Source organism: Heloderma suspectum, chromosome 4, assembly GCF_057233095.1.
Source record: "Heloderma suspectum isolate Gila_16-S chromosome 4, 16-S_ref, whole genome shotgun sequence".
NCBI lineage: Eukaryota > Metazoa > Chordata > Lepidosauria > Squamata > Helodermatidae > Heloderma > Heloderma suspectum.
In genome coordinates, this window is record NC_139461.1 from 195,676,096 (window position 1) to 195,703,437 (window position 27,342).

Sequence of the window (27,342 nt, forward strand, 5' to 3'; positions counted from 1 at the left end):
AGGGTGTCTCCTGCACTAAATGCCCTTTGTTCCATTTTTAAATAGATCACAGATAATGAGCTATCAAATTATCCCGTTGTGTTCCGCTTCAGTTTCCTTTGTGAAAAGAGTAAAAGCGGCAAGAGGAGCGAGATCAATGAAAGATATGGAAGACTAAGATACGGGGAGAAGGAGGGGGAAAGGGAAGGGGGGAAAGGAAGTGCGTGAAAAGAGGAGTCATGATCCTGCATTTAAAATGGAAGCAGAAAGCCCCATTTTAAATGCAGGATTTTAAGCTGCTATAGAGATGCTCTTTGATCAGTCTCAGCCAGCATGGCCAATGGTCAGGAATGCTGACAGTGGTACTCTAAAACATGTGGAGGGCACCAGGTTAGTAGTGGTTAAGACGCTGAACTGCAGACTGGAAGGCTGGCAGGTCAGCAGTTTGAGACCCGAGTGCAGCATGACGGAGTGAGCTCCCATCTTCAGTCCCAGCTTCTTGCGACCAAGAAATTGCAAGTAGATAAATAGGTACCGCCTCAGCGGGAAAGGTAACAGCGTTCCGTGCACCTCGGTGTTCAGTCATGCTGGCCACATGACCACGGAAGCGTCTTCGGACAGCGCTGGCTCTTCAGCTTAGAAACGGGGATGAGCACCGCACCCTAGAGTCGGACACGACTGGTTGGGGACACCTTTACCTTTACGTTTAATGTATTAGTTTCCAGAAGGATTGCCATGCTAGTCTCTTGCAGCAAAAGCAACTAACATCTTGTGGCACCTTTAAAGACTAACAAATTAAATTTGGCATAAACTTTCACAGACGCTGTAGATCAAGAGATTCAACTCTATTTCCTGTGGTTTGGATAAGGGCAAAGGTTGCTGTTTTTTTTAAAAATCATGCTAGATATGTTAATGGCTCACTATTACGATGATGTCTGTGTTATCACCCAGCAACGTTTTGTTAACGACAACTGTTAGGGCAATCATTACTGTCTGTACTTTTTGCATTTCAGTTCTCCCTGACAACACAACTTACATGTCTCCACACCCCGCATATGTAGATAAATCCGCCAAATTGAGGTTAACACTTCCTGAATCTGATGAAGTGAACAGTGTCTACGAAAGCTTATGCCACAGTCTTTAAAGTGCCACAAGAGACTCCTGGTTGTTTTCCAAAGTGTTACAGTTGCCATCTCTCTCTTACGCACGTGGGCGAACACAGACGCCTAGGCGCAGCAACCCGGTGCGCTCTTTACCCGGGCACCGATCCCAGTGGAATTTACTTCCCGGTTGACCTGCCTAGGGTCGGGCCGCTCGCTCGAGCCGTTTCTGGGCGAAGGGCGAACAGCGGGCTTATATTAGCTGTTGCCTTGCGGCGAGGGCTTGGCTCTCTGGGCATTGTGCGCGCGCGCCTATGTTGCATTTTGAGTACCTAAAGCCCCTGAATTCAGTGAGGAAAGAAATCCTGCTCCAGAAAGGGAACCCCTTAGAGAAATATGACACCGAAAACCGCTGAAGTGTGGCTGCCGGGTGGGTGAGGTAAACAGGGCGGCGCTTCGTCCCCAGGGCACCGGGCTGTAGGAGGGCGGGCGCGCGGGCAGGCGGCAGTAGGTAAGGAGGTGGGTGGGTGCCTCCTGCTCAGCAAGCAATCCGCGCCCTGCTTCGGCGCGGCCCTGCCTTCGCGTAGACTCGCTTCCCCGGACTGGCAAAGCAGGACGAAGCCGCCCAGGCTGCCCCGGAGGGGAAGGCGGAGGCGGGAAGGGAGCAGCATGGCGTGCTACAGCGGCGAATACTTGGTAAGAGACCCGCACGCAACGGGGCGCTCTTGAGAGGCCTGCGGTGACCGAAGGAAGACGGCCTGGCTTGGGGAGGGCGGGGGGCAGCATCTTTCTGGCGAAAAGCGCTGAGGAGGAGGAGGCCCCTGAGGGGGGAAAAAGGCGGTCTCGGCTGTCGCTCCTCCTTCGAGGGAAAGAGCCTTGTGTCCTCAGGCTGCCAGGCAGCGCCTCCCCCCGCACACACCCCAGCACCAACGACGCGCTTAGGAGGATCCCTCTTTCCATGGAAAACGCGGTTTGCTCCCTCAAACGCACACACGGCGCTGTCGGTCGCCTCTGAGGCCGACAGGTGCATTCCTGCTCGCTCCCAGTATAAAGACAAGAGGCCTCCTGCCGCGCTCATTCTCTCTCTCGCTCGGTTTCCCCCATACAGTTAACATTTTAAGATGAAGGGCGGCGGGGGGGGGGAGGTGGACAGGTGAGGGGGAAGCGGTGTGCTGCCCAGTCGCTCTACCCCCGATGTCATGGACACCCCGTGTCCTGTTGCACGTACAGCTGTAAATCTGGAACCCTGTGCTATCAAGCTTCCAGGTCTTGCGGAGACCTCCATGTTATACAGCTGTGTAGTTCTTCTATGTGAAAAAACTATATGAGAAAAAGCAGTGCTGTTTTTCTTGAGAAAAAGGTACCAGAACTCTTGGATTATGCTTCCTCGGGAGTAGATGGCAATTAAATTGTAATGAAGAGCATTAAAATCGTGGACAAACACCAGAAAAGGTGCCAGAGTGAGTTCCACCAGGAAAAAAGCACTGAGAAAAAGCCACATAAGAAATACTACACATCTATAAACATGAGTAGAGTGAGCCTTGTTGGATCAGACCATAGGCCTATCTAGTCCGGCATTCTGTTCACACAGTGGCCAACTAACTATGCACTGTGTGAAGTATTTCCTTTCGACTGTCTTGAATCTCGCACCACTCAGCTTCATTGGATGACCCCAGGTTCTAGTCTTATGATGTCAGATTATCTTCACCATGCATGCAGCTCTTGTACACCTCTTTCCTGTCTCCCCATACTCACCTTTTTTCCTAAGCTAATCAATCGCAAGCATTATAACCTTTCCTCATAGGGAAGTTGCTCCAGCTCCTTGATCATTTTGGTTGCCCTTTTCTGCACCTTTTCCAGCTCTACAATATTCTTTTTGAGGTGTGGTGACCAGAACTGTACAGAGTATTCCAAGTGTGGTTGCATCATCAATTTGTATAAGCACAGTATGATACTGGCAATTTTATTTTCAGTTCCTTTCCTAATTATGCCCAACATGCCATTTTCACAGCAGCTATGTACTGGGTCAATGTTTTCATTGTGCTGTCCACCACAATTCCAAGATCTCTTTCTTTGTCAGTTATCACTCACCACCAGCTCAGATCCCAGCACTGCATATGTGAAGTTTGGATTTTTTGTCTCAGTGTGACCACTTTACACTTGCTCACATTGAGCTGCAATTGCCATTTTAATACCTCTTCCCCCAGTATGGAGAGATTTCTTTGGAGCTCTTCACAGTGCCTTATCCCTTCACAACAACAACAAAATGAGGTCATCACAAACTTGTCCACCTCACTTCTCATTCCTAATTCCAGATAATTTATGAACAAGTTAAAAAGCACTGGTTCTAATATAGATCCTTGTGGGACCCCACTGTTTACATCCCCCCATTGTGAGAATTGACTGTTTATTCCTACTCCCTGCTTTCTGTTCTTTAACTAGTTCCCATGGGATAAAAGGACCTTTACTCTTGTGTCATGACTGTGTTTGCTCAGCAGTGTAGTGAAGGACTTTGCCAAAAGCTTCTGGAAGTCGAAGTATGCATTTATGTGCATTCACATACTTAGGTACTCAGCTGAATTGCATCTGATGTCAATGTGAACAAGAGCTCAGATGGGGGGTGGCAGGGGAGACTCTGAGCAGTCCAGCCACTAATACATTTGAGTTGGCCTAGAATGGAGATAACTAGTTCACTACATTGTGAGAGAAAGTTTGGAGAGTATATGCATACCTCATATAGTTTATGCATACGTCATAGTTCAATATCCATATTTTAGGTTGTTAGATATTGTTCAGTGAACAAGAGCTCAGAACAAGAGCCTGGATATTCTGTGCCAATCCAAACACAGAGGTTTCCATTTGGGGAGTATCTCTATAGGAGAGTGAGAAAACACTGTAAAACTTGCTGATAGCATTCCTGTCAGAGGACTATTGTGGACTATTGTTTTTCCTCACTTCTCCCGTTCAGATGGTTGGGGTGGCATCATGGGCTAAAGACAAGTGCTGTAAAGGTTGTGAAAAGTGCACAGGGTGAAACAGCACATTTGATCCATGAAGACTGGCACATATGGATAAAACTTTTGTCTCTAATCATTGGTGTCTGCTAACTGCTACTCCATTTGAATGTTTCCAGATTTAATACATCGAGAAACATTCTCCATTATAGGCAGCTAATGTTTTTGGCACAGTGATGCTTGTACACCATGTGCAAGCTAAATCACACTCAGAGATTACGATACTAGAAGACACATTGTCTACCTAAACGTCTTTAATTTTTAATATATTCAGTATGTTTTTTCATAATTTCTAGGTTTCTGAAGATGGGTTACCTGAACCAAGAAAGTGGCGACCATTGATATATAGGAAATGCACAGACCCCCTTTGGTTGATGATATTCTTTGTCTTTTGGGCTGGTTTGGTAAGTAGTCTTCCTGTCGAAACAAATTTCCTAAAAAGAAATAATTCTTGAAATTGCTAGCCATCTGATCAGAAGTCTTGCAAGTGTTAATCTTGGGCTGTAATAACAACTATGCTTCACAATTTTACAATACTATTTTACACTCTCTTACATTATTTGTATTACATTTATATCCCACCTTTCTAACAGTGTGGAATTGAAGGTGGCTACATGGGATTCTCAGGTAGTCTCCCCTCCAAGTACTGACTATGCCCAGACCTGCTTAACTTCAGCAAGGTGACTGTCTCATGTGCCTTCAGATCATGTTATATATATGTTATGTTATGCATAGTAACACAGATGTTTGGGCTCAAGCAGTCCAATTGCCACTTTTCTTCCTTTATTTTCCAATGGGCACCCTCAATATTTCATGGTTCTTGAAGGCCATTGAGCATGCTTAGTCCTCATTGGACTGCTTTGGGTTTTTTTCTTTTTTCTTTTCTTCTAAGTTACAAACAAATATATTTCTGCATACTTGGGTGTCTCTGAGTAACCACTACCTTGCCTGCCAAACTGATGGATGTGGGATTGCCAAATTTGGTATTAGAAGGAACAAGGGGGACCTTCAACAAAATATTGTGGTATAATCTAGCTCCTAACAGAAATTTTTCTGCCTGGGACAGTAGCCTTGGGAAGAGGGAAAACTCAGGATGGTGAAGCGGGAAAGGACAGCTTTTTTTTCCTTTCCGGTCGTCCTGAAACCTTTTCCCCCTGTGATGTTTAGTGACAAGGGTTCAGGTTTGGGAGTGGCTGCCAGCCCTGAACTTGAATACTTTATTGCTATATATCAGAGTGAGGAGTTTTTTGGGTGGTGGGAAGGACAAATGGTATCTTCTCCCTTTCCTCCCTCCTGAAACTTCTCTGAATTATACAGGGAGTAAATTTTTTTGGACCCCATGGCACTCATTCTCCCAAAAGTAATTCCCACCTCATTGCTGGCATCTAAAGCCCCACATATGGGCCGCGGTGGCTTAGTGGTTAAGACGCTGAACTGCAGACTGGAAGGTCGGCAGGACAGCAGTTCGAGACCCGAGTGTCGCGTGACGGACTGAGCTCCCGTCTTCAGTCCCAGATCCTGCCAACCTAGCAGTTCGAAAGCAAGAAATTGCAAGTAGATAAATAGGTACCGCTTCGGCGGGAAAGGTAACAGCGTTCCGTGCGCCTCGGTGTTCAGTCATGCCGGCCACATGACCACGGAAGCGTCTTCGGACAGCGCTGGCTCTTCGGCTTAGAAACGGGGATGAGCACCGCACCCTAGAGTCGGACACGACTGGTTGGGGACACCTTTACCTTTAAAGCCCCACATAACTAATCAGTCTAGTCTGTACTGAGGATGTGGATATTCTTGCTTGATTATGTAGTGCTGAAAAGAAATCCTAGATGGTACAATTGGTTTATAGTGGCTCTCTATAGATGTTTCATTTGGAACAAATCATTACATTGTGAAGGAATCTGTGCAAGTTTGCACATATTTTGTGATATATGTGTAAGTAAAAAGGAGGGTGTGACATAGGGAAGGATCCAATGGTGTGCTTCCACTTGCGCTATTAACATTGTGCTAATGTAAACCTAAGTAGCGCAGGGGGAAAATTCAGTGATTTGCTGCTAAAATTCAGCAGTCCTGCCAATCTTCAGCCACAAATCACTGCAAATCATTGCTTTTCCCTGTTGCTCTAGTTACATTATGGAAGCATTGGTTTACACTAGCTCACCTTCAGTAGTGCTAGTGGGAGCACACCATTGGATCCTTCCCACCATGTGACAGATATGTGAATCCCAAGGAGAAAGATGAGCATATGTTTTCTCACAGATGTTCATAACTGGCTATGCTATAATGGCTGGAGCAGCAGAAAGACTTGTATTTGGATATGACAGCTATGGAAATGTATGTGGTCGGAAGAATACTCCTGTGGTAGGCGCACCTTTGTCAGGACAAGATATGACAAACAAAAAGTGAGTATCATGTTATTTTAAAAGGCATCAACATTATCAATTGGAAAATTGGAAAACATTACTCTATTGGAAATAGAATTTGATTCCTCAGGAATACATCATCGATGTGTCTAACAGGTATTATACATTAAGACAAGACTACATGAATATGCCAAAAGCAACAATTGTAAATAGCAATATCTTGACCTTGATGTTGTTGTTCAGTCGTTAAGTCATGTCTGACTCTTTGTGACCCCATGGACCATAGCACACCAGGCCTTCCTGTCCTCCGCTCTCTCCCAGAATGTGCTCAAGTTCATATCTTGACCTTAGTAATGCTCAAATGTTCTGGACTTCTCCTTCAGCCAACATGTACAATGGTCAGGAATGCTGGGAGTTGTAGTCCAAAACATCAGAAGGCCAGTACATTGAGGAAGTCTTCCCTAGGGCATAAAGGTTAATCCCTGCTGAGTCAGTAGTAGACTTCATCCTGTTTTTTGTTGCAATAAAACTGATATGTTGCAATACGTAGCATGTGTGAGAGAATCACTTTAATTTTTTTTAATTTAAAAATTCTAATGTTTCAGTTTTGCAAGGGAAAAAGAGATTGTCAGAGAGGAAAAGTTGTTTCTTAAATAGAAATTCTCTCTTTCTGTCCTAGATTTGTGTTCTTTTTGAATTCATGTGGTTTGGAAATAAAAAATCTTAAAATCAATTCAGTTGCATTGTGTGTACCGAGTTGTCCGCAAGAGCAGCTTAATTCCTTGGAAGACATTCAACTTTTTGCCAATAATAATGGTATGTGGTACAGTATATGAATTTATATATGTGTATATGCATGTATTTATCTACATCTATTTTTCTTTTGAGATCTTGCAATAATCTTGATTTGATGTGACTTGATCTGACATATGTATGAAAAAGACAGTATTAAATATGCACATGGGGGGTTTTGTATTTTGTTTTGCTAGCAGCAAAAAAGCATTTAGAGCATGTGCCTACCCATCACTGGGTATCCATGCTCTAGGCTGGGGAACTTTTTTTCTGTTGAGGGTCACATTCTCTTGAGGGGAAAATATGCCAGAGGCTGCATGCCAGCAGTGGGTGGGGTCAACGACAAAATGGATGGGGCTATCCCCTTTCTCTCTCTTTGTCTAACATCCCCTTACTTCTCTCCCGCACTCTCTTTTCTTCCCTGTCTAGTGGGCTGCCAGGAGAGGGACAGATCACTCTTGCCAGAGGTCTGACCAAATCAATTGCAGAAGGATTTTGAAATTAGGTTGAGGGCTGCATTTGCCACCCTGCTATGCACAGTTACCTGGGAGTAAGTCCCATTGAACAAAATGGGTCTTACTTTGAGTAAACATGTAGAGTATTGCGCTGTTAATCGATTATCAAACTATTTAGACTTGTTCACTCTTACTCTTTGCCATCTTCCTTCTTTCCAAACATACAGCTCGGGAAAAAAGGGCCACGTCACTTCTGTATAAATGATAAGAACAACAGCACACTATGTTTGGGCAGATGGCATAGGAGACTGCTGCTCAAGAAACATGTCCAAAGTCACCTTGGGCATGCTTGCTGTTTTGGATTTTGGTGTACATATATTAGAACTATTAATAAAGGCTTCATTTGGAAGCACTTGCTTTCCTGCACAGCCAAGTCCCAATTTTTCCGTATAAGTGGATATGTTATTGTGGTCCCTACAAAGGCTTTCTAAATTTTGTTAGTTAATTAATTAATAGATTTATATACCACTTACCATATTTAAAAATATATATCTGGCAGCAGTTAATGATCTCATGGCAAGTTTTCCACTGGGAAATTTGAATTAGGTTTCCTACTAAAGTAATCATATCTGCTCTGCTACATACGGAATTCTATCATCTGCTCTGGACAACAGCTTAGGCAAGAAGGTATGACATGGGTCAGGCAATTGGAACAGGAGCAGTTTTAGTATCATGGCCAGCACCACAGGTACCAGCTCAGGCCCTGGAGAGAGTTCAGAACCACAGAAAGCAGTCCTGCAGCTAGAGTATTAGCAAGTTACCCCAGCACTGGCTTACAGCACCTGGCAAGGCTTTATAGCCAGGCCAGGAGAGTCCTTCTGGGAATTCCACTTCCTCAGTTGCTGCACCTGTTTTTCTTAAATAGCCAGTGTCCTTTCCTGCAGTTGCCATTTCCTCTAGGCAGTGAGGGTCTGGGTAGTGAGAAGCTAGTTAGGGAATGCTCCCCAGAGCCACCCTGCTCCCTGGAGGAGTCTGAGGTTCACTCCTGAGAGTCAGATTGGAGATTGACAAGTCAGGGTGTGGGATCCAAGGTGGAAGGCCCCACTTGTGAAAGTCTAGGAACTTTTTCTGAAGGTTCCTTAGAGTGACTTCCACTAGAAACCTCAGAGGGGTCTTAGTCCTGGGCCATGATGATATCACTGGTTCATCATACACCAAACACATTAACCTTGGCCTCATCCTACCTGTTCTTCCACTATTTCCTAATGTCCTTGTTCTGTTCCCCCTACTCATTTCCCCCCGAATTTCCCTGTTTTCATATTCCTCTATGTTCAGTATAGCTCCTAGTTCAGTTAAGAACATAAGGAAGAACTCTGCTGGATCAGACATCAAATGTCCATTTAACCCAGCATCCTGTCTCCCACAGTAATCAGCCAGATACTTTTAAGGAATGAGCCATTAGCCTCCTCCCAACAACTGATTTTCAGAGACTTCAGTGCAGGACACAGAATAATGGGCTCAAGTTACAGGAAGCCAGATTCCAGCTGAACATCAGGAAAAACTTCCTGACTGTTAGAGCAATACGACAATGGAACCAATTACCTAAGGAGGTGGTGGGCTCTCCCACACTGGAGGTGTTCAAGACGAGGCTGGACAGCCATCTGTCAGGGATGCTCTGACTTGGATTCCTGCATTGAGCAGGGGGTTGGACTCGATGGCCTTGTAGGCCCCTTCCAACCCTACTATTCTATGATTCTAAGATTCTATGACTTACTAGCTCTGAATATGCAGGTTTCATTTAGCTATTGTGGCTAATAGATCTATCTTCCATGAATTTGTCTAATCCCATTTTAAAATCATCTAAGCCAGTGGACATCACCACATCTTGTGTCAATGAGTTAATTGTGCTTCGTATGAGGAAGTAGGTCCTGAGTCTGTCTTAAGTCTACTGCCAATCAATTTAATTGAGTGATCCTAAGTTCTTGTATTATAAGAAGGGGAGGAAAGAGTCTATCCACTTTTTCCACACCATGAATTTTATAAATCTCTATCATGAACTTTCTCAGTTAACATAAAAACATAAGAAGAGCCATGCTGCAGCAGACCAAGGGTCCATCTAGTCCAGCATTCTGTTCACACAGTGGCCAACCAGCTGCCTGTGGGAAACTCATAAGTAGGATGTACATGTAATAGTACCCTCTCTCTCATAGCCATACTGCCTCTGATAGTGGTAGAATATAGTCATCAGGACTAACAGCTATTGATAGCCTTAACCTTGATGAATTTGTCTAGCCCCCTTTTAAACCCATCCAGATTGGTGGCCATCATCACGCCATCTTGTGGTAGCGAATTCCATAGTTTAACTATGCATTGTGTGAAGAAGTACTTCCTTTTATCTGTCCTGAATCTCCCACCAATCAGATTCATGGGATGACCCTGGGTTCTGATGAGAGGAAGAAAAAGTGTCCCTCTCTGCTTTCTCCACACCATGCATAATTTGTACACTTCTATCATGTCTTCCCTTACTCGCCTTTTCTGTAAGCTAAATAGTACCAGATGTTGTAACCTTTCCTCAAAGGGGAGATGCTCCAGCCCCTTGATCACTTTAGTTGCCCTTTTCTGCACTTTTTCCAACTCAGCAATATCTTTTTTTAGTGCAGTAACCAGAACTGTACACAGTATTCCAAGTGTGATTGCACCATAGATTTGTATATGGGCAGTATGGTATTGGCAGTTTTATTTTCAATTATTTTCCTAATTATGCATAATAGGGAATTTGCCATATTTTCACAGCAGCTGCACACTGGGTCAACATTTTCATCTGTGTCCATCACAACTCCAAGATCTCTTTCTTGGTCGGTCATTGCTAGCTCAGATCCCAGCAGCTTATATGTGAAGTTGGGATTTTTGCCCCAACGGTCATCACTCTACACTTGCTTACATTGAACTGCATTTGCCATTTTGATGCCCATTCTCCCAAATTGGAGAGATCCTTTGGAGCTCTTCACAATACCTGTTGGTTTTAGCCATCCTAAATAATTTGGTATTAGCAGCAAACTTGGCCACCTCACTGCTCACTCCTAATTCTAGATCATTGATGAACAAGTTGAAATGCATTGGTTCCAGTACAGATCCCTGTGGGACCCCACTGTTCACATCCCTCCTTTGGGAGGATTTACCAATTGTTCCTACTCTCTACTTTCTGTTCTTTAACCAGTTACTGATCCATAAAAGGACCTCTCCTCTTATTCCATGACTGTTAAATTTGCTCAGGCGTTTTTGGTGAGAGACTTTGCCAAAAGCCTTTTGGAAGTCCAAGTAAACAGTGACTACTGGATCACCCCTGTCTACATGTTTATTGGCACTCTCAAAGGACTCTAAAAGGTTAGTGAAACAGGACTTACATTTGTGGAAGCCATGTTGATTCTTTTTCAGCAGAGCTTATGCCTCTATATGCTTACTAATTTTATCTTTAATAATGCTTTCAACCAGTTTACCCAGAATAGAATTTAATCTAACCAGCTTGTAACTTCCTGGATGTCCCCAGGATGCCTTTTAAAAACTGGTGTTACATTGGCCATTTTCCAGGCCTCTGATACAGAGGCTGACCTTAGGTACATATTAGGTATTTTTGTTAGAATTTCACATTTCAGTTTTTAAGAACTTTAGGTTCGATACCATCTGGGCCCAGCGATCTATAGCTTTCAATTTGTCAATAAAATTGAGAACTTCAGCTTTTGTCACCACTATTTGCCTCAGTTCCGCAGACTCCCTTCCTGAAAACATCAGTTCAAGCACAGGTATCTGTCCTACATCTACTGCAGTGAAGACAAGATGAAAATAATTCATTTAACTTCTCTGCAATCTCCTTATCCTTCTTTAGTACTCCTTTAACTCCATTGTCATCCAACGGCCCAACGGCCTCCCTAGCTGGTTTCCTGCTTCTAATATATTTTTAAAAAATTGTTATTGTTGGCCTTGATGTTGTTAGCAATATGCTCTTCAAAATGCTTCTTTGCATCACTTACTGTCTTCTTGAATTTTCTTTGTGCAAATGGGTGTTCCTTTTTGCTCTCCTCATTTCAGCAAGACTTCCATTTTCTGTTGCTTTTTTCAAAACAAAGAAGTCCCGAAAACTTTAGCTTTTTTCATAAGGAAGGTGTTCCAATTCCTTGATCATTTTGGTTGTTCTTTTCTGCACTGATCCCATCTTTACAATATCCCTTTTGAGATGGAACAATGTGAACTATACATAGCATTACAAATGCAGTCACACCACAAATTTATACACAATACTGGCCATTTTATTTTCAGTCCTTGTCCTAATCATCCATAATATGGCATTTGCCTTTCACTGCTGCTGTACTCTCGGTGGATGTTTTCAGCTGTGGCCTACCACAACTCTAAGATATCTTGTTGGTTAATCACCACTAGTTCAGCTCCCATCAGTGTATATGTTGAAGTGTTGTTTTTTTGCCCAGTGTGCACACTTACTCACATCTCATTTGTTATTTTGTTGCCCATTCACTCTGTTTGGAAAAATCTTTTTGTAACACTTGGGCTTTCACCATTCTGAATAATTTGGTATCATTTTGCAGACTTGGCTAGTTCACTGCTTGCTCCTGACTCCAGATGATTTATTAAAGTTATCCCAATATGAGTACAGATCCTTGGGGCATCTGACTTCCTACTTCTCTCCTTTGCAAGAACTGTCTGCTTATTCCTATCTACTTCTTCCTGTTCTTCAACCCATCCTCTTCTCCCATGACTAGTAAGTTTACTCAAAAGCCTTTGTTGAGGGACTTTGTGAATAGCTTTTCAGAACTTCAGCTGTATAAAGTCTACAGGATCACTCCTATCCATATACAGTCAGGGCCAGAAATATTAGAACAAGGATAACTGTTTTGGCAATTGGCCTCTGCACACCACCACATTGAAGTTGAAAGGAAATACACCCAGATGGGAGCAAAGTCAGGACTTTCAGCTGTAATTCAAGGGGTTTGACAAAAGTGGGGCACTAACCATTCAGGAAGGACAGCCAGTGGCATACACACACATCCCATCGTTGGTGGCTCATAAGTAATGGATCAAACCAACATCATTTCAAACTTAAGTGTCACCTTTAATACCTGGATGAAAATCCTTTGCAGTCAATGACTGCCTGAAGTCTGGAACCCATGGACATGACCAAATGCTGAGTTACCTCCCTCGAGATGCTTTGCCAGGCCTTTACTGCAGCTGCCGCTTGTTTGTGGGTCTTTCTGCCTTCAGTCTTGTCTTCAGTAAGTGAAAAGCATGCTCTGTTGGGTTGAGATCAGGTGACTTGACTTGGCCATTGAAAAACATCCCACTTCTTTGCCTTGAGAAACTCTTGGTTAGCTTTTGCTGTATGTTTGGGGTCATTATCCATCTGCAATATGAAGCGGCGTCCTATCCGTTTGGCAGCATTTGGCTGAATCTGAGCAGAAAGTATAGCCCTATACACTTCAGAATTCATCCTGCTGCTTTCATCAGCAGTCAGGTCATCAGTAAACACCAGTTCCATTGGCAGCCATACATGCCCATGCCATAACACTACCTCCACCATGTTTGACAGATGATGTGGTATGCTTTGGATCATGAGCTGTTCCTTTCCTTCTTCATACTTTTCTCTTCCCATCATTCTGGTACAAATTAATCTTGGTTTCATCAGTCCAAAGAATCTTTATTCCAGCACTGGGCAGGCTTTTTTACGTGTTTGTTGGCAAAGGCTAATCTGGCCTTTCAGTTCTTGAGCGTTACCAGTGGTTTGCACCTTGTTGTGAAGGCTCTGTATTTATGTTCATAAAGCCATCTCTTGACTGTAGATGTTGACAATGACATGTCTACCTCCACAAGAGTGTTCTTGACCTGGCTAGATGTTGTGAAAAGGCTCCTCTTCACCCTGAGCAGAATTCTGCGGTCATCCACTTTAGTTGTCTTCTGTTGTCTTCCAGGCCTTTTGCTGTTGCTGAGTTTGCCAGTTAATTCCTTCTTTTTCAGCATGTTCCAAACTGTTGTATTGGCCACTCCCACTGTTTTTGCTATCTCTCTGATGGGTTTATGTTGTTTCCTCAGCCTAATGATGGCCTCCTTCACTCACATGGAGACCTCTTTGGACCTCATGTTGGGAGTTCCAGTGAACAGTTACCAGATGCAAATGTAACACTCAGAACCACCTCCATTCCTTTTATCTGCTTGCTTGGTCATGGGGTACCCAGGAAACAGGCCACACCTGGCCATGCAGCTGCTTGTCAGCCATTCCTTCTATTACATATGAGCCACCAATGATGGGTGTGTGTGTATGCCACTGGCTGTACTTCCTGAATGGATGGTGCCCCACTTTTGTCAAACCCCTTGAATTATAGCTGAAAGTCCTAACTTCGCTCCCATCTGGGTGTGTTTCCTTTCAACTTCAATGTGGTGGTGTACAGAGGCCAACTGCCAAAACAGTTATCCTTGTTCCAATATTTCTGGCCCTGACTGTACTTGTTCAAAAGGTCAGTAAGACAGAGCTTTCCTTTGCAGAAGCTATGCTGATTCTTCCTCAGCAATACTTGTTCTATTATGTGATTAATCATTCTATCTTTAACTATGTTTTCCAGCAGTTTATCTGGGACAAAAGTTAAATTATTGTTGTTGTTGTTCAGTCATTCAGTCGTGTCCAACTCTTCGTGACCCCATGGACCATAGCACACCAGGCCTTCTTGTCCTGCACCTTCTCCCGGAACGTGCTCAAGTCCATATTCATTGCATCAGTGATGCTATCTAGCCATCTCATCCTCTGCCATCCCCTTCTCCTTTTGCCCTCAGTCTTTCCCAGCATCAGGGTCTTTTCCAGAGAGTTTTCTCTTTGCATTAGGTGGCCAAAATAGTTGAGCTTCAGTTTCAGTATCTGTCTTTCCAAGGAGCAGTCAGGGTTGATTTCCTTTACGATGGACTGATTTGACCTCCTTGCAGTCCAGGGGACTCATAAGAGTCTTCTCCAGCACCACAGTTCGAAAGCATCAATTCTTCGGCGCTCAGCCTTCCTTATAGTCCAGCTCTCACAGCCATACATTACTACTGGGAAAACCATAGCTTTGATTAGACGGACCTTTGTCGGCAAGGTGATGTCTCTGCTTCTGACTATGCTGTCTAGGTTTGCCATAGCTTTCCTCCCAAGGAGCTAGCGTCTTTTAATTTCATGGCTACAGTCACCGTCTGCGGTGATCTTGGAGCCCAAGAAAATAAAATCTGTCACTGCTTCCATTTCTTCCCCTTCCATATGCCAGGAAGTGATGGGGCCAGATGCCATGATCTTCATTTTTTTAATGTTGAGTTTCAAACCAGCTTTTGCACTCTCCTCTTTCACCCTCAACAAGAGGCTCTTTAGATCCTCTTCACTTTCTGCCATTAGGGTGGTATCATCTGCGTATCTGAGATTGTTGATAATTCTCCCGGCAATCTTAATTCCGACCTGTGATTCATCCAACCCGGCGTTTCTCATGATGTATTCTGCATATAAGTTAAATAAGCAGGGCGACAATATGCAGCCTTGTCGTACTCCTTTCCCAATTTTGAACCAATCGGTTGTTCCATGTGTGGTTCTTACTGTTCCTTCTTGACCCTCGTACAGGTTTCTCAGGAGACAGGTAAGGTGGTCTGGTACCCCCATCTCTTTCAGAACGTGCCAGAGTTTGTTGTGATCTACACAATCAAAGGCTTTAGCGTAGTCAATGAAGCAGAAATAGACGTTTTTCTGGAATTCTCTCGCTTTCTCCATGATCCAGTGAAAGTTGGCGATTTGATCTCTAGATCAGTAATTTCCTGAATCTCCTTGAATTGTTGTTTATTTGTTCAGTCGCTTCCGACTCTTTGTGACTTCATGGACCAGCCCACACCAGAGCTTCCTGTCAGCCATCGCCACCCCCAGCTCCCCCAAGGTCGAGTCCGTCACCTCCAGAATATCATCCATCCATCTTGCACTCTTCCTTTTGCCTTCCACTTTCCCTAGTATCAGCATATTCTCCAGGGTATCCTGTCTTCTCATTATGTGGCCAAAGTACTTCAGTTTTGCCTTTAAGATCCTTCCCTCAAGTGAGCAGTCTGGCTTTATTTCCTGGAGTATGGACTGGTTTGATCTTGTTGCAGTCCAAGGCACTCTCAGAATTTTCCTCCAGCACCACAGTTCAAAAGCATCTATCTTCCTTTGCTCAGCCTTCCTTATGGTCCAGCTCTCGCAGCCATAGGTTACTACAGGGAATACCATTGCTTGAACTATGTGGACCTTTGTTGTCAGTGTGATGTCTCTGCTCTTCGCTATTTTATCAAGATTTGTTATTGCTCTCCTCCCAAGAAGTAAACGTCTTCTGATTTCCTGGCTGCAGTCAGCGTCTGCAGTAATCTTTGCACCTAGAAAGACAAAGTCTGTCACTTCCTCCACGTTTTCTCCCTCTATTTGCCAGTTATCAATCAAGCTGGTTGCCATAATCTTGGTTTTTTTGAGGTTGAACTGCAACCCAGCTTTTGCACTTTCTTCTTTCACCTTCGTCATGAGGTTCCTCAGCTTCTCCTCGCTTTCAGCCATCAGAGTGGTATCATCTGCATATCGGAGATTGTTAATGTTTCTTCCAGCAATTTTAACTCCAGCCTTGGCTTCATCAGGCCCAGCATGTCGCATGATGTGTTCTGCGTACAAGTTGAATAGGTAGGGTGAGAGTATACAACCCTGCCATACTCCTTTCCCAATCTTAAACCAGTCCGTTGATCCGTGGTCTGTTCTTACTGTTGCTACTTGGTCGTTATACAGATTCCTCAGGAGGCAGACAAGATGACTTGGTATCCCCATCCCACCAAGAACTTGCCACAATTTGTTATGATCCACACAGTCAAAGGCTTTAGAATAGTCAATAAAACAGAAATAGATGTTTTTCTGAAACTCCCTGGGTTTCTCCATTATCCAGCGGATATTGGCAATTTGGTCTCTAGTTCCTCTGCCTTTTCTAAACCCAGCTTGTACATCTGGCAATTCTCGTTCCATGAATTGCTGGAGTCTACCTTGCAAGATCTTGAGCATTACCTTACTGGCATGTGAAATAAGTGCCACTGTTTGATAGTTTGAACATTCTTTGGTGCTTCCCTTTTTTGGTATGGGGATATAAGTTGATTTTTTCCAATCTGTTAGCCATTCTCGTGTTTTCCAAATTTGCTGGCATATGGCATGCATCACCTTGACAGCATCATCTTGCAAGATTTTAAACAGTTCAGCTGGGATACTGTCATCTCCTGCTGCCTTGTTATTAGCAATGCTTCTTAAGGCCCATTCAACCTCACTCTTCAGGATGTCTGGCTCTAGCTCACTGACCACACCGTCAAATCTATACCCGATATTATTATCCTTCCTATACAGATCTTCCATATATTCTTGTCACCTTGCTTTTCTTGATCTCTTCTGCTTCTGTTAGGTCCTTGCCATCTTTGTTTTTGATCATACCCATTTTTGCCTGGAATTTACCTCCGATGTTTCTAATTTTCTGGAAGAGGTCTCTTGTCCTTCCTATTCTGTTATCTTCTTCTGCTTCCGCGCATTGCTTGTTTAAAAATAATTCCTTATCTCTTCTGGCTAACCTCTGGAATTTTGCATTTAATTGGGCATATCTCCCCCTATCACTGTTGCCTTTTGCTTTCCTTCTTTCTTGGGCTGCTTCCAGTGTCTCAGCAGACAGCCATCTTGCCTTCTTGGTTTTCTTTTTCTTTGGGACGTTTTTTGTTGCTGCCTCCTGAACAATGTTGTGAACTTCTGTCCATAGTTCTTCCGGGACCCTATCTACTAAATCTAGTCCCTTAAATCTATTCTTCACCTCCACTGCATATTCATTAGGAATATTAGTGAGCTCATATCTCACTGATCTGTGGGTCTTCCCTATTCTCTTTAGTCTGATTCTAAATTGTGCAATAAGAAGTTCGTGATCTGAACTACAATCAGCTCCAGGTCTTGTTTTTACCGACTGCATAGATGTCCGCCACCTTTGGCTACAAAAGATGTAGTCAGACTGATTTTGGTGTCGACCGTCTGGTGAAGTCAATGTATAAAGTCGTCTCTTAGGTTGTTGGAAGAGTGTGTTTGTTATGCACAGTGAGTTGTCTTGGCAAAATTCTATCAGCCTATGTCGTGCTTCATTTTGTTCTCCCAGACCATGCTTGCCTATAATTCCAGGTGTCGTTTGACTACCCACCTTAGCATTCAACTCTCCTATAATGAAAATAACATCTTTTTTGGCGTACTATCCAGTAGGTGCTGCAGATCCTCATAGAACTAATCTACTTCTGCTTTTTCAGCATCTGTGGTTGGGGCGTATATTTGGATCACTGTGATGTTAAATGGCTTACCCTGAATTCGAATTGAGATCATTCTGTCATTTTTTGGATTGTATCCAAGCACTGCTTTAGCCACTTTATTATTAATTATGAAGGCTACCCCATTATCTGCAGTAGTAGATCTGGTGGTCATTTGATGTGAAGTGGCCCATTCCAGTCCATTTCAGTTCACTGACACCCAAAATGTCTATATTTAATCTTGACATCTCCCCAGTAACCACATCCAATTTGCCCTGGCTCATAGATCTTACATTCCAGGTTCCTATGGTGTGTTATCTTTAGAACATTGGATTCGTCGTTCACCACCAGCACCATCGGCTTCTAGCCGTCCTTTCGGCTTTGAGCTAGCTGCGTCATCACATCTGGGGCTAGTTGAACTTATCCTCTGTTCCTCCCCAGTAGCATTTCGACCATCTTCCTACCGGGGAGTCCCATCTTCCGATGGTATACCGACATATTTCTGGTTGTACTGATCCATTTAGTTTTCATGGCAAGAATACTGGGGTGGGTTGCCGTTTCCTTCCCCAGGGATCGTATTTAGCCTGACCTCTCTGCCATGACCTTCCTGTCTTGGGTGTCCCTTCACGGTTTAGCTCATGACGTCATTGAGGTGCTCAAGCTCCAGCACCACGACAAGGTAATGATCTCCTTGAATACCTTCTTAAGAATTGGTGTTCTATTGGGTACTTTCCAAGCTTCTGCTAAGGAGGTGGTTTCACTTTTGAGTAGTTTAAGAAATCTTGATCATCCAGATCTGGTACCTTGTTAATTTTTAATTTATCAGTTAGTCCTAGAACTTTGTCTCCTGTCACCTCTGTTTGGCTTAGGTCTTCCTCAACAATTGCTCCCCAAAAGCAATTCAGCTGCAGGTCTAATATTTTTTTGCAGTAAACACTGACACAAATAATTCATTGACTGCTCAACCACCTTTCTATCCTCCTTCTGTAATCCTTTAAAAGCTTTGTCATCTAAAAGACTAACCAGCTCCCTCACTATTTCTGACTCTTTAAAGACCTTTATTTATTTATTTATTTATTACATTTATATCCCACCTTTCTTCTATCATGGAATTTAAGGTGGCTACATGTGGTTCCCAGATGGTCTCCCCTCCAAGCACTGACCAGACCCAGACCTGCTTAGCTTCATCAAGGTGGCTGCCTCATGTGCCTTCAGACTATACCCTGGGACCATTTCTGATTTTTATCTTACTATTTATAGCAATTTACTTCTCAAAGTCTTTTTGTTGTTGCATTTCAGGCCTAGTATTTTTGTCTGCAGTGATTCTGTGGAGCAGTTATTTCTCTTAGGTTATCTATTCTACTGAACTGAATGTGCTCTTTTACAGAGCCAGTCAGCTTTGTACAGCCTTTCTTGCCCTTTTTATAGATCTTATAGCCAGAGAAAATTATCCCACCATTTTTCTCTGTTATACCAGGATTCTGGTATGTTCACATGACCCAATCTGCACGATCAAACAATGGGTTGTTTGTGAGCGTGCCGGAGCGCGTGAGCATGCTGATTCCTGCCTGCTCACTCACTTCAGCTTTCAACTAACAACCCACAAACACCCCGTTCCTGACTATTTTTTATGATGGGCAAACCCAGGAACTCTGTGTTGTTCAGGGGTTATGTTTCCTTTTAGGAGGGCACTTAGCAAGGGCTTCAGATTCCCCATGTTGCATTAGCATATGGGAATCTCTTATTCCAGGTCAGACAATTTGACTAGCCCCCTGGGCAACACCTGGACCCTTGGGCTGCATATGGCCCATATGGCCGTCTTTGCATTGTTCCCCCCACCCCATCGCCCTATCTCTGCTGCTGAATTTGTCATGGTGGCAAAATCGCTGTGGTTTTTGTTGCTGTGGCAAATTCGGTGGCAATTGTGGCAAGGGTTCCAGGGGAGAGGCAATGCAGCCTCCCAACCCTCAGACATTGCCCACCTGTGGTCTGCTCTGACTGCTGTTCAGGGCCACAGGGAAAAATACTTCTCATCAGTTGCTACCTGATTCTTGTAGCTGGAAATGCCAGGGATTCTGATTGCAGCAGTGCTCTATTCCAGAGCTGTGGTCTGTCCTATACATTGATTGCACCCCTCTCCAAATGTCCCTTTTGTTTGCTAAATTCTTCCCTATCCCCATTTATATGCCTTAAACATCTATATCATCATCTTTTAAGAATGAATCATCCTGGACTGGATATGGATGCATGCTTACAATCTTCCTCTGCGTTTCCCTGAATACATGTTGGATCATAGCAGTAGTAATAATAATAGTAATGGAGCTGTAGTAGAAGCTTTCCATTCTTGGATAATTTGCATGCCATGCATTAAGCTGCCTTTCCATTTTAAAAGCTTCCCAAGGCTTCTAAGAAAATAAATAGCAAAACAGATAGAAAATAAAAACCATACTACACAAAAAATAAATCCAGCAAATGAACAAAAACAGTCAAAGTAGCAGAAGCAGTGGAATCCATTAAAACCATTACCTAAAACTAGCTAGAGGATGTGCTGGAAAGCCTGGGCAAGTACAAAGACCTTCACCTCTTGCCAAAAAGTTACCAGGTTCGACATCACCTCCACCTCCAGGGTGCCAAAACTGAAAAGTCTCTTTCTCCAGTCATCATCTTCTTAACGTCAAAAGATGGAGGGGGTCAGAAGGGGGCTTCTGAAGATGATTGCATCTTTTGGGCAGTTTCATGAGGCTGGAGGAGGTGGTCCTTTAGATACCTGGGTCTCAGGGTGTTTCAGGCTTTAAAAGAAAGCACCGGCTCTTTGAATTGTGCTCAGAAATGGATCAACAGCAGGTGTAGTTGGTTCAGTTGATCTCAGTGCCTGGTTTATATATATTAAACAACACAACAGTATTTAAAATATCATAAAGTGCAAGACATGGAATAATGGGCTCAAGTTACAGGAAGCCAGATTCCGGCTGAACATCAGGAAAAACTTCCTGACTGTTAGAGCAATATGACAATGGAACCAATGACCTAGGGAGGTAGTGGGCAATCCCACACTGGAGGCATTCAAGATTAGGCTGGACAGCCATCTGTCAGGGATGCTCTGACTTGGATTCCTGCATTGAGCAGTGAGTTGGACTTGATGGTCTTATAGGTTGTCTGATCTCGGAAGCTAAGCAGGGTCAGCCCTGGTTAGTACTTGGATGGGAGACCACCTGGGAATCAGGCTTCCTGCACTGAGCAGGGGGTTGGACTCAATGGACTTGTAGGCCGTAGGCCCCTTCCAACCCTATGAGTCTATGTTTATGCCCCTTCCAACCCTCCTATTCTATGATTCTACATGACAAAGGGGGTGGGGAAAATGGTGCAAAACAATGTTTATTTAAAAACATGCACCTCACAATGCAGTTTGAGGATTTTTCCTCTTGTATTTTTTCTACTGGTGCTACCCTTGTATGTTGGTTTAAACTAGCAGGAATCTTGCTTTTAAGGCTGATAAGACTGAATCCTTCCTGGCATTCTTCTCCAGGTGGTTTTGTGGCAGTGTAGCATTTTTGCCAGCAGGGGGTCTAAAGATACTGACATGCTTTGGTTTCTTAATGTCCTCATGCAATGAAATACCTAATTCTTCTGCTCCAGTTTTAGATTGATACTCCAATTCTTCTAAAATAGCTAATGTGCATGCCCACACACACCGCTTTTGTGATGAATACTAGTAGTAAGTTAGTTCCAAATCAAAAATATTTTAATATACAATGTTGGTTAATTAGTACGTTGTGAGAACTTTGCTGGAGGGAGCAATCCTATATCCCCTAGACATGTTTGGGGGACATAGGATTTTTCAGTTGGGTCTGTGCTTGAAGAGAGAACTCAGAGCCAGGAAACCAAGCTCCCCACCCTCTCCCCCTCCCATGTCAGCTGCCTTGCTGCGCTCAGCAAATGGAGCATGGAGACAAGGGAAAGGAGGCATTCCTGGGGGCAGGGTGGGGTGGGGAGGGCGGCTGGTTTATGCCTTTTCCAATCACCACCCCATCTTCTTCCTTCTCCCTCCCCGAAGCCTCTGCTAGACAAGCGAAATCGCCCCTCTAGCTAAAATGCAGCGTAGGGTGTGCAAGGTGCCTCCCTCTTTGCATAGGATACTCCTAAGCCTCCGAGTTCCGGGGCTTACAAGCACCCTGGGTGCAACCATAGGATTGCACCCTTAATGTTTTATTTTAATGCGTTTTAATTTTAATCACTCCTGGTTCTCGTATGCCTTGTATGCTTAGCAAGGGACAAAATGTTAAGCAAGGATGCAATATTATACAATTTGTATATAATTATACAAATTATACATTTGCATGTACTTTTACAAGTTTGGGCTGCTGAGCATGTCCCATACTTTGATTATAGATTTGGCAGTGTCTGTTGGTACTTTGAGAATTTTTACACTTAAGAGAAAAATTATACTAAATTATTGCTAACACTCAAAGCACCGTAGTATGACTCTTAAAGGTGTAAGTAAGAAATTTAGAAAAAAATGTGCCTGACATGTATGCCTTCATAATGTCTGAAGTGTCTGCATGAACCTGAGTGTGTGCAGCCTGCAAACATTTTACATCTGGTTAGTGGGATCTATGTAAAGAACCTAATATTGGAAGCAGCAGCCCTTAGAAATGCATGGAATGCATTAGCAGAATATGAGGACTTAAACCTGAATTCTTGTACGGTAGAGATATATTTAAAATAATGAGAAACTGAGATTTTAAAACAACACCTTAAAGATCCACAAATTTATTCTGGCATAAGCTTTCGTGAAAACTGTCCACTTCATTAGCTGCATGAAGTGTTAACCTCAAACTGGCAGACTGATGTATACAGGGTGGGGGGATGGAATGTGAACTCTGTGACCACATTGTTTACATTTGCCGCTGCCCCCCTTCAGCATGCTAAAATATTAATATTTTTATAATTACCAGCATTGTCTTGGGGGGTTGTTCTCTATAGGTTCTTGCCTTTGCATTTACAATTTGAATGCTACCAGTTGTGCACACAGTCCCAAAGCTGCTGAGCTTTGTCCTGCCTTACCAGTTCCACCAAGGTAAGGAATACTGTCAATGTTGTTTTATTTATTTGCCTAAAATATTAATTTTACATTCAAAGAAATCATATGCTAATTTGTTCATTAGTTTTCTGGGCTTAATGTTTTAGGGAAGGTAATGCATGAAACCAATGGTTGAGATATTTCTTGTTATTTAAAACAAAGGTGATGAAAGTCACTCCATGTCTTATCAGTAAATTATTAACTGGGAAAGTATGCTGTACATTTTCTCTCAGGGCATATATATGGGAGTATATTTTAAGTCTAGAATCCTTTCAATGGTCAAAAGTTGGTAAGTTTTCTAGGGAAATGCATAATATATTCCCTGCTGCATTCTTTCATTTTTATATATCACGTTTATCTGAGCTAATTGTACCTCTTCGCTAGTCAGTCCTATTCCAACTCAAATGTTTGTGTAGTTAAGGTGCTATGCAAAGTTTATGTGTATTAGGAATATTTCTGTTGGATAATACTGATGCAGCTTTTAACATGCAGTATCACTTGTTTTCATCCCATGAATTTTTGCAAATTAAGAAAATCAGGTTAGGTTTCCACTGGAAAATGCAAAAACACACACCAGTGTATATGTAGTGCAGAATATGTTGGGGATTCTAAGTGATAATGCAGTCTTCTCTAAATTAGTACAGACTCTGTACCCACTGATGCATACTTAATGTGCTATCCTCACACTGAGAACTTGTTTTCCTTTAACTACAGAGCAGCTGTAAATGGGTTGTGTGAAGTGAAGTGGCAGCTCTTATGCCACTTCCAAATGTCGGCCAGGGCATGAGGTTTTGGTCTGCCCCACCCCACTCCCCAAATGTCACATTTTGTGTCCTTATACCAGCTACCCGCAGTGGGGACACCATCAGCAGTAGCTCCATAGGTGGAACTGGGCCGCTGAAGCTGACAGACCTGTCCCTCCATCGGAAGGAGGGTCTCCTCCTCCGCATCCTAACCTGCCTGTCCCCAGCCAAAGCCCATTCACCTCGGTATTTCCTCTTCTTCCCTTTACCCTGGCCTGTTTAGATAATTATATCTCTTTTATCAATTTTACAGATGAAAATTAACTTTAGAATATGCCCGAGATCCAGACTTCCTGCAGCAGTCTAATGCACTCATGCAGAAACCATGACAAACCTGGGATTCCTTATTCCCTGTAATGTCCAAAACAGTTCCATGGGTTGAATGGAGATATATGTAAAGGACTTGTGCTTGAAATTGTAGCAAATGATGTTGCTCATGTGTGCACTGGCATTCCCATGGGCCAAAAGAGGGGTTAACATGTATGTTTCCAGGACCACCTAAACAGGCACTTGCGTTTAGTTGAAAAGATTTCTGTATTTTATGTTAGGAGAAAATGTTTTTCCCAATAGGCTTCCTTCTAAAAATATTGTAATAAATGTATTATTGTCTATGTAGTAGCTTCAGTGTGAGTGGTTCTCCCCTCCATCTTCTTTGCATTTAACAGTGTATTTCAAATCTTAAGCCCAACATTTTGTCTGGGTTTTTTTTAACCTTCCAGCTTATCTTTCCCATTATTTAACCGATGTGTTCCACAAACTGCTGAATGCTATTCCCAATTTGCGCCTGTGTTGATAGATGTGGTTAACGAAGTGGATATTTTTCATCGTGTTCTGGGTGGGCTTATGGCAGGAAGAGATACTGTAACTGGGCTATGCATCCTTGCATTTGGTAAGTCAGTGACTATATTTATTTTATATGATATAAATGCAACATTTTATTTAAGAAGTGAATTGTATTTATTTATTTTAAAGATTTTATTTGGTAAATCATAAGATATCCTATTTAATTGTTGCTCAGAGAGGAGTTACTTCCAGTTAGAGGGAGATGAAATTTCCCAAAGGACCTCTGAAGAAGAAGAAGATCTCTAATAAAGGATGTAGTTAAAGAACCCTCTGTTTTACAAGAAGCTAATGTAGCTTAGTGGGCGGCAGGAGGGAATTGGTTTTTTATTTTAAAATGTTATCAAAAGACAGAAAAGATGCAAAATAGCTATCTTAAAACACTCCTATCTCAGCTAAAATAAATTCAGAGACTATGAAGAAGGGATGTACGCATGTATAGTGCTTCCCTAAATACATAGGGGTGGAAGTAGTGATTTTCATTTCCCGTGGAACTCTCTTTGCCTCATGGAATGCTGCAGTAGAGAATCTCCAGACCTTCCGAGTAGCTTTTTCAGGAGGGAGACTGGTATGAAGAGGGGCAAAGCCCCTGTGGGCATGTAGCCCCTTGGATAAATATAAATATCATAGCAAAGTAAGAAAACACAGTTAAATTAATATTAATAGTTATTGATTGAATGAGTGGTGTGAAATAAAGGAGATAAATGGGGACTAGTGAATTTGAAAAATAACTCTGATAATGATTGTTACTATCATTGTTGTTATTATACCTCAAAAATCTAGGGTGTTGTACTTTTAATTTTACCTTCTTGCATTTTAACAATGTGGATAGCTTAACCATTACTAAGATTTTCCAAACTCTATTGAGCCATTTATCTAGATAATTTATTACTCTTTCAGAATTTAGCAATTAACATTCCATTAATGTCAGTAAATTCAATATAAATTAGTAATCCGTCTTATGTATTGGGCCTCTGGTACAATTGAGAAAGATTGATAAATGATATTGAACAGTATTTCACAGCCCCAACACAAGCTCTCTTGCCACCTGACAGGATTCTCAGCATGAGCTGAGAGCAGCCACCTGCCCTCTGTTTCACTCTGAAGATTCCCTCAGAGCAAAACAGAGGGTGAGCAGCTGCTCCAGAGAGCCCTGCTAAGTGCTCTCTCACTGCAGCATTTGCCACAACGGGCAAGTGGGACTGGCGGGGCTCTCTGGAGCACCCGCTAGTGTCACCAAGTGGGTGGCTGCTCCAGAGAGCCCCACCGGCCCCTATGTAGCAAGTGCCATGGCAAGAAAATCCAGGTTCTTTGGAACACCCACTGGAGGGGAAGATGTGGGCCCTCCTGGTAGAGGCAGGAGCAGCGCAATTCAACACTCCTCCCCCTCTGCCGCCTGAGGCGGGGGTTTCACCCCACCTCATGGGAGGGCTAGGGCTGGAATTTAAGTTACTATCCAAAGAGGGAAGCAGACTGACTCTGGATGTGAATGCAGTCAAAGCAAAATGAACAGCTTTTGAAAAATGGAAAGTCGAACATAGGTCTCTATCATGATCAAACAAAAATGCGTGTAGGAGAAAGTACACAGAATATAGCACTGATATGGAGGAGGTGTTGAGCCAGCGAGCAGGCCACTTCTGTGCTGAATCAACACACACATATAAAACTGGGCTATAGGGGTTGTCAACATTATTAAAAGGAAGGGCTTCGATCATGCACACAGTAAGGCTGCTTATATCCCTTTGGGTTCAGTGGCATTTTGGTAGTCAAACTGGCAGGAGTGCAGTCAGAATCTCTAGGCACAACTAAAATTCCCATGTAGACCATTTAGTCAGCTTGATGAATAATTCGATTATTGCACTATTTTTTTCCAATTGCAGCCTTTTCTATAATAATGATGTTAGCCTTCAGATTCATCAGCATGCTTCTGGTCCGTATTTTCCTCACACTGCTTGTATTTGGATTATTATGTAAGTATTTATCCTTTTGGTATATATTTAGTAAGTCTGGGATCCAAAGTCCCATGCCAGTGTTCCACATGCACATGGGGGCTTCATAGCTGTCTCCAGAAGAAAAAAAAATGTCTCCATGTGTATGCAGCAGCAGTTTGTGCATACACGGAGCTCTCTGTATTCTAGCCTAAAAGCACTGAGGAGAAAATACTTGAAAAAATCTTCTTGGGTATCTACCAGCAAGTTAAATATATCCTGGGGAGGATTCATAGGTTAGTGAATGCTTTGTGTCTAGACAGTCCCTGGTTCAGTCCCTGGTACCTCAAGTTGAAAAGATTCTCAGATAACATGGCTGGGAAGACATCTGGCCAAGCCCCTGGAGATCTACTGCTCTCTTCTTGAAAGCTTTGAGAATGTCACCTGTCTCAACTTCCCAATCAAATCCCTTCTTGTATAGGACCCTTGCAGCAAAAGACTTAAAATTAGCTTCCAGACAAAAATCATGCCACCCAGTCTTTCCCTAGGTGACCCTTACCTGGGAAGAATGTTCCCCCCCCTCCCCGCCAACTAGTAAAGGAATCAACTCACTTTAATGCTGCTATACTTCCTTGGGATATTGTGAGCCGATTAAACAA

At 43.1% G+C, this 27,342-nt stretch overlaps 1 protein-coding gene across 1 annotated transcript in view; it reads left to right on the forward strand.

Annotated features, from left to right (window-relative positions):
- The first annotated feature begins 1,716 nt into the window (after positions 1–1,716).
- Positions 1,717–27,342, forward strand: part of SLC44A3 (solute carrier family 44 member 3) — a 62,048-nt gene continuing 36,422 nt past the window's right edge. Inside the window, exons 1-7 of the mRNA XM_084851833.1 lie at positions 1,717–1,775; positions 4,390–4,497; positions 6,347–6,489; positions 7,130–7,266; positions 23,016–23,109; positions 24,635–24,804; positions 26,636–26,725. Of these exons, the coding sequence (XP_084707959.1) occupies positions 1,749–1,775; positions 4,390–4,497; positions 6,347–6,489; positions 7,130–7,266; positions 23,016–23,109; positions 24,635–24,804; positions 26,636–26,725 (769 nt within the window). The 5' untranslated portion in view covers positions 1,717–1,748. The remainder of the gene's footprint in view (positions 1,776–4,389; positions 4,498–6,346; positions 6,490–7,129; positions 7,267–23,015; positions 23,110–24,634; positions 24,805–26,635; positions 26,726–27,342) is intronic.